At 30.5% G+C, this 8,390-nt stretch overlaps 1 protein-coding gene across 1 annotated transcript; it reads right to left on the reverse strand.

Annotated features, from left to right (window-relative positions):
* Positions 1–531: 531 nt before the first annotated feature.
* LOC132753060 (uncharacterized) lies at positions 532–7,754 on the reverse strand. Its single transcript, XM_060743477.1, has 4 exons — positions 7,165–7,754; positions 5,434–5,623; positions 3,459–4,533; positions 532–3,382 (listed from the first exon to the last, which is right to left on the reverse strand). The coding sequence occupies exons 1-4, from the start codon at positions 7,631–7,633 to the stop codon at positions 2,501–2,503; spliced, it is 2,616 nt and encodes an 871-aa protein (XP_060599460.1). The 5' UTR covers positions 7,634–7,754; the 3' UTR covers positions 532–2,500.
* Between the last annotated feature and the right edge of the window lie 636 nt (positions 7,755–8,390).

Raw genomic sequence — 8,390 nt, forward strand, 5'->3', positions numbered from 1 at the left:
AAAGAAACACAAAAGACACAGCCAACAGCGCATTTATGCAACAACAAGAACATAATTATAATTATGTAATAGTAAATCATCATCAAAAAGTGCCTGTTTGCAGAGATTCAACACATTCGCAATAGACTAATAGAGAACAATCTTAATATTTTATTATGTTTTGACCCCAATCAATGTGTTCCACTTAATCTGAAGAAATGGCAATTTCCCATTTTGAAATTATACATATGCATATAAGATTCGACTGTTTGAATTTAAAGAAAACTTTGACCACTCGGGCCGTTAATAAGTACTTAAAGACATTTTCTACAGTTTTAGGAAAATTTAACCCTTTCATAGAATTTTTTTATTTTTCTGTATTATAAGTAAAATTCAATGATGAATTCAAAAATGAAAAAAAAAATATATGTTGGCGTGTTGGTTTTTTTGCAAAATGGCAGTTTCCATGGTAACGGTATATCTCAAAATGGTTAAAATGGCCATATTTTCTATAAAATTAAAAAAAATGTTTCAGACAGCTAAATATACACAACAAACATTATTTTGTACATATATAACTTTATCATTTAATTCTATATGAAGTAAACAATGACTTGAACATATTTCTTTACAAAATGACTTTTTCATATTTCTCAACTTGACAAAAAATTAGAAAAATCACTATGAATTCTGTAAAAAAATAAAGATATAAAAAAAACCCTTTCATAGAATTTTCTATATCTTTCATATGTTATGTAAAATTCAATGGTGAATTCAAAAATGAAAAAAAAATATATGTCGGCGAGTTGGTTTTTCGGCCAAATGGCAGTTTCCATGGTAACCCAATATCTCCAAAATTTCAAAATTGCCACATTTTCCTTATAAATCAATAAAAAAGTACATGGCAACAAAATATCAACAACAAACAGGACTTCATACATAAATATCTTTATATTTTGATGCTGTATTGATTCAGAACATATCTATTTCTCTACAAAATAAGTTTTTCATATTTCTCAACTTGACAAAAAATTAGAAAAATCACTGTGAATTCTGTAAAAAAATAAAAATATAAAAAAAAACCCTTTCATAGAATTTTCTATATCTTTAATATGTTATGTAAAATTCAATGGTGAACTCAAAAATGAAAAAAAAAATATATGTCGGCGAGTTGGTTTTTCGGCCAAATGGCAGTTTCCATGGTAACCCAATATCTCCAAAATTTCAAAATTGCCACATTTTCCTTATAAAATCAATAAAAAAGTACATGGCAACATAATATCAACAACAAACAGGACTTCATACATAAATATCTTTATATTTTGATGCTGTATTGATTCAGAACATATCTATTTCTCTACAAAATAAGTTTTTCATATTTCTCAACTTGACAAAAAATTTGAAAAATCACTATGAATTCTGTAAAAAAATAAAGATATAAAAAAAATCCTTTCATAGAATTTTCTATATCTTTAATATGTTATGTAAAATTTAATGGTGAATTCAAAAATGAAAAAAAAAATATATGTCGGCGAGTTGGTTTTTCGGCCAAATGGCAGTTTCCATGGTAACCCAATATCTCCAAAATTTCAAAATTGCCACATTTTCCTTATAAAATCAATAAAAAAGTACATGGCAACATAATATCAACAACAAACAGGACTTCATACATAAATATCTTTATATTTTGATGCTGTATTGATTCAGAACATATCTATTTCTCTACAAAATAAGTTTTTCATATTTCTTCACTAAACAAAAAAAATTAGAAAACTGAACATGAATCCTGTAAATAAATAAAGATATCAAGAAATTTCTTTCATGAAATTTTCTATTTTTTTAATATATTATGTGAAATTCAATGGTGAATTCAAAAATAAAAATAAAAATATATGTTGACGTGTTAGATTTTTTATAAATTGGCAGTTTCCATGGTAACGGCAAATACCAATTATGTCAAAATAAGCATGCTTTCTTTAAAACAATAAATTGTACCAAATGCATTGTTATATATAATTATACAAACTTATTACAAATGACCTTTTCTTTTGATGTTATATGAAGTGAATCTGAACATTATTTTTTAAACAAGTCTACCATATTTATTTCTTTTCAAAGTATCTCGACAATAAAATCATTTCAAAAGTAAGTATTCCACAAACAATGAAAATACTTGAACAAAATATTGCTTTCATAAATTCATATAGTTACTATGTTCTTATGGTTATTCTTTAAATGCATTATTCAAAATAAAATACTATTAAACTCTTTAGTAACAGACATGCATTTTTCTAGTTTCCATAGTAATCATTCCACTAATTATACAAAAAGTAGCAAATTAAAAAAAAAGAAATTTTTCAAGAACACTGCTTGAAATAATCATGTTTAGTTTAGTACATATTTCTAGACAATTGCAGTTATGTTGATACTAACTTTGTTCAACTGTTTATTTTATTGTAACCACATGTATATTTTGCATTAAGGAGTTACACATATCAATGTACACATAGATTTGAGATGTTTATAAGTTCAAATCAGAAGTCGGACATACATAACTGAACACTCTGTCTATTATTCTCTTGGCAGAGGTAACCCTCACTTTTCCATTTACTTTCTCCGTAAATAATTTGTATAAACCATCGCGACCTCCACGATTTACTGCCAGTCTCAGATGTGCTAACGACAAACCACTTTTGGCTATTTTCATTGCCATTTGTTTACTTACAATTTTTTCCTGTTGCATATTACTTAGAGATACCAAGTTTACATCAGCTTTCTTTTCAAATATGTATGTGTCTATTGCTGCATCCATTGTTATACTATGACAACACATCTGGTCAAAGGGTATTTCAGTATATATGATAAGTTTCTGTAAACTACACACATCTTCAAGGGCATTATGAGCAGAATATTGAGCATTCATTAAATTCTTTACAAGATATTCTTGACTATATTTATCTAAACCTGGAAATTGTTCTTTACACAAAGGCAGAGTATCCACAAAACCTATTACACAGTTTTGAAAAGAGGTTAATAAATTACATAGTTCAAATGACCTTACTAGCCTTGGGAAGTCAAAAATTCTAAAATTATGACCTATCAATACACATGGATTTCTTTTTTCTAACCAAAGTAAAAACTGTTCCAAGGCTGTTCTTAGAGACACTGCATGTACTGGCTTTCCTTTGTAGCACAGCATATTATTTACCACTGTCAATCCAGTCACCTGTGTTGCTCCAAGAGTTATGGGTTGAGTTGGAAGAATATACTGGTTGAAGTTGTCTTTCCCTGACACAGCGGCTATTTGTGTTATATCACATGATTTATAAAGACTTGTTGTCTCAATATCACAATAAACATGTGAACAGTCAGTGTTGGTTTCTATTTTTTTTTTGCTCTGTAGCTGAAATTGGTTTTGGTATTTCAATAATATCAGTTTCATTGTTACCTATTAAGTCGATTGATGATTGATAAGTTACACCTTCTCTTAACTCGTTTTGTGCGTTTTGTTTACTTTTGTTCATTTTTTTTTCAATTTTTCTTTTTTTAAAAGTAAGCGTATTTTCAAATTCTAAACGACTTTTTCGTTTATTATCCTTTCGTTCAGCATGTTTTGAATAGAATTTTCCTGGAGATATACCAATTGATTTGTTCACCTGGGAAACATATGTTGAGCCTAATTTTTTTTCTGCAACAACACAATTAACTCTGTTCTGTAAGCTACTTGTTGAAGAATAATGGCAACGTTTTGGTGCTTTTGATGCTATCATATTGTTGAAAGACTCTACATCTTTTGTTGATGCTGCTGGTGATATTTTATCAACATTTTTTATGAAACTTTCAAAAATTGAGCTTAAATCTGTACGGAGCTCCTCACCGACTAAGTCTCGACCATAGGGCAAAGAACTGTGTTTGTATTTCTCTGGATCATTAATGTAACCACACCAAGTATCATTGCAATTTTCATGTAATCCGAAAGCATGTGGAACAATTTGATTCAATGCTTTTGCAAGCCCCTCCGAATTGTTTTTATTCTGGGCTACTGCATAGCTGAAACATTTTTGAATATATTGAATTACTTTTGTTGTTAGGCACTTGTGTTTTTTTTGCAACGCATAAAGGCTGTTGCCAAGATGCTTTCTTGTGTGATTCATATCACTCCACTTGACAAATGAATGGTTAAGCGTTTCTCGAAGCTTACTAGCAGTTGTTGTGTCATCATCCATTATCAATACACCCACTTGTACGTTTTTATTTTGTTCAATGTTCATTACAACTTGGGCAGCAACATCTGGTTCCATAGATTTTGAAGACCCATCCCAATTTTTGCTACACTTGTGGTCAGGTGGAAACTGCCCTTTGTTTATATGGTAAGTACATTTTCTGCAGTCTTTGGACCGAACACCAAACCCACATACTTTTCCAGATAAATTTCCTATCATTGTCCCGACACCAGATTTACTGTCGTATGCACGACCGGCTCCACGCTTTTGCCATCCCATATCATACTTAAATTGACCCATCACTGGAGTGGCAACATCACATTCTCCAGGGCTTTAAAAAGAAAGGCATCAAATTATTAAATGATTTTCAGTAGATAGTAGAATTACAATTTATGGTTTTACTTTGAAGTTATCAAGATATAATTTCAATGTAATAAACCAAACTATATTTTAATGCGAATGAATTAAATTGAATTTATAATTAATGAATGGAAATTTCCTTAGAAGAACACACTTTTTAAAACAGATTTTTATGATTATGGGGAACACATAAAGCTTTGTAAATATTATGTCAAAAATAAAATGAGCCGTGTCACGACAAAACCAACATAATGGGTTTGCGACCAGCATGGATCCAGACCAGCCTGCGCATCCGCAGTCTGATCAGGATCCATGCTGTTTGCTATCAGTTTCTCTACTTGTAATAGGGTTTGTAAGCGAACAGCATGGATCCTGATCAGACTGCGCGGATGCGCAGGCTGGTCTGGATCCATGCTGGTCACAAACCCATTATGTTGGTTTTGTCGTGACACGGCTCAAATGTTATTTAAGAAATGGCACAGAACATGTTTTTTTAATGTAAACCTTATGATTTCATGATGTCACCAAAATGAATGCAATGTTACATGGCAAAGTTGCTTAAATCACTAAACACCATTAAACTCAAGGCTAATATTTGGATATTTACAATTCAGACATTGACAATACATTTCTGATGTTCATTTATTAATCATCAATTATTTCAACTATTGTTAAAGGAACTATGTAGATGTCATTCTTGCATATTATAGTTTTCCTTTAGAATATTAAATATTATTCTTTTAAACAATTCCTTTTAATATCAGAACAATTAACATGATTTGTGGTATCATTTGTGAATCATGAGCTTTGAATCACCACCTGGACCATCACATAACATTAAATAATATAATTCAATCTTGGACAATTTTACCTGTCATTTTCTTTCTGAAGTTCTATTTCTTCATGTATAGCATCAGAACAAGACCTACGACAAACATTTTCAATATGAGGTTCAACTTCAAGTTCCCGTTTCTTCATTGATGTGTGATGGAGGCCTTCAATTTCCAGAGCTGACATAAAATTTTCTACTTGTGTATGACCTGAACCACTGTGCATCATTCCTGTGAACATTGAAATTACATGTAAATTAAATATGTCATTATGTGCAAAATTATATTCACATTAATGCATACTATGTCTTCTCTAATTTTAACACTTTAGAAATAAAATGTTTATTACTCATAAATACGACAGATAGCGTTTTTGTAGAATTTACAAGTACTGTATGTTACTTTCCAACTTCAATCCAATTTCATTTAAAAATTAATTATAAATTACTTAAATAATTATGCAAAACAATCATATTACAAGTACTTAGGTAGAAGGGGGGGGGGGGAGTGTTGACAAAGTCCAATAGCTGAAGAGAGATGTTACATCACTTAAAAGAATGACATTAAAGCACATTAATTGTCTAGGAAATAAAGGAAAATAAAAATTGAAAATGATTTTTGATAAGAATATCTTTTAGTAAGACAAATCATTTTCCTTATAAAGAATGTAATTCAAAATTATTGAACATAGGACTGATAGACAGCACTATAAAAAGGAAATGTGAGCAGAAAGACTAAAGCTGTGACTAAACATTATCCTTGCCAATTATTTATTTATTATATTTAATACACATAAATTTTGTAATTTACAAAATTAAAAGTATTTTGATTTAGATGTATAAATGATGAAAACATTCAATTGACACACTTCAATTTTAGATGTAACCGGAAATAAACAGAATTTTGGGTCTTTAAACACATAAAAATGAAATTTTGTTTATAAATTTCAATTTTACATCAAAATTGTTATAAACCCTGATCAGTCGTTGTAAAGTGTTCTGCCTTGAACAGTGTAGACCAATATCACACAATGGCAAAGGAGTAATGCTGTTTTAGTCTATAAATATATAAACAAGTAGCAGAAAATGTCTAGTGTTATCTATAGCAGGTTACAGGTGTGTTAGACTTTAGAGGTTAGGTATATATAAAAATATCAATTTCCATCACCACATCAGTACAAGCTATGAACACAACACTTACACTTACATTTTGATAATCCTTCAAAACAAGTTGCTGCAAAATAATGTATGTGTCAATACAGCAAACTAATATCATCTTTAAACATTTAGGTACCATAATCATATTAACCAAGATTACAAGTCAAGTAATGGTTACCCAGAATTTATAAAAAAGAGGAACTTTGTTGCTGGTCCCTAATAGCTTTCTCAACTGCCTGGTAATTAATGACATAAATATGTTGCTTTTAATTTACTTTCAAGTGGAAAAATAACTTTATAACACAAGATCGGCAGAATCTGTTACCATTTTCACACCTCTTCATGAAATTTACAAAAATTATGTTTGCCAATCCTGGTTTTTCACCACAGTTACATATGTGGTGACCGCTCAGAATGTATAAAGATGGGGGTAGTGTAGTACTCAAAATTTAAGACATAAATCAGTGTAGACTATGTTGTTTGCTTGCCATTATTTGTTAAAACCCCAGTAGGATCTCAACATTATTTACTTGGCTTAAAAAATTGTAAATTAATTTAGTTATTTTTTTTTAAATTTTGATTTGAATTAAAATTGAATATTGTGTATGTACATACCAAGGGCCGCTTTAGTATTTACATCAAATACAGCTGGTCCCCGTTTTCCAGTACGATGCGTCTTGCCAGTTGTTACTTCTCTACATGATCCACACTCGCATTCAATCATTAGCAATGACCCAAAGCCATATCTTGTCTCGTTAACTACATTTTCTAGAAGAATAGACTTTCCGCAGTCTACACAATAAAGTTGCTTGGCTAAATGCGTCAATTCAACAATGCGTCGACCAGAAGTGTCGACTGGGTCTATTTTAACAACATCTGTCTGCTTGACAAAACAATCGCTACTTGTACTAGTGGGTGGGGTAACGGCTAATGAATCGGAATCAGTGTCGTTTAACTCAGGCTTATCATATACCTGTCCCTGATGTGTCCGGTATTGCCGTAACGATTCCGTTATCCGTCTAGCACGTTCTATGTTGGACCTTTTAGCAAAAGTTCCTTTGATTCGGTATAGTTTATTCATCATTCAAAAATTGGAAACGGTTATCCGAATATCGTTCCACTTCCCTTCTTTTGAAGAGTAACTAGCCGTGATTATCTTCCTTGGATGCGCAATAAATTGCGCAGAAAAAACTACCGAAAACGTCTTTAAGGCAGATATCATTTTGTTATCTGCTCCAAGCATGATCATTAGTTGCAGAGATAGCTCAAATCTGTAGAAGCTGTTTCAATAAATCTGGATGCAATCTAAATTATATGTGTGCCTTATCATAATACGTTAAACTTCTACGCTATTTGAACGCTAAAAACTCGACATTATTTTATGACTAACATAAAATTATGAACACTTTCAAAAGCAGAAAGATAAATGTTCCTCATATCTAAATTTATCTTGAATAATTGCTACGTTTCCTTTAGATGCGCAGTTCCAGGTAAAAGGGTAATAAATAAATTTATCATAATAATGCATAATTTTCAAATTTCTATTTCCAAAAGCGTAAATAGAATTGTCAAATCAATCAAGATTAAGGCAAGTAAAATCAGTAAGGAACAGAACAGAACATAATTTTATTTTGGATTTGTACATAGTACATCATCACTGCAATATAAATACACACATTGTAAATATGTCACGTTTCTATTTAACAAACAATAAAGGATTTAATATATAGTATTGAATTCCATGTAAAGCTGGAGAATGAACAATTCTGAATTAAGAGAATATTATTATCACTTGTAATATAATTTCCTAAGCAGAGTATAAACATATTTGATACAACAAA

This window comes from Ruditapes philippinarum, unplaced genomic scaffold (assembly GCF_026571515.1).
Source record: "Ruditapes philippinarum isolate M1 unplaced genomic scaffold, ASM2657151v2 ctg12328_1_1_1_1, whole genome shotgun sequence".
Classification (NCBI taxonomy): domain Eukaryota; kingdom Metazoa; phylum Mollusca; class Bivalvia; order Venerida; family Veneridae; genus Ruditapes; species Ruditapes philippinarum.

Coding starts and splice junctions, on each gene's coding strand:
- LOC132753060 (XM_060743477.1), bottom strand. CDS start 7,633: ATGATGAATAAACTATACCGAATCAAAGGAACTTTTGCTAAAAGGTCC. Junction 5,624..7,164: donor AAATACTAAAGCGGCCCTTG/GTATGTACATAC, acceptor CAATGTTCACAG/GAATGATGCACAGTGGTTCA. Junction 3,383..3,458: donor AAAACGAGTTAAGAGAAGGT/GTAACTTATCAA, acceptor AACCAATTTCAG/CTACAGAGCAAAAAAAAAAT.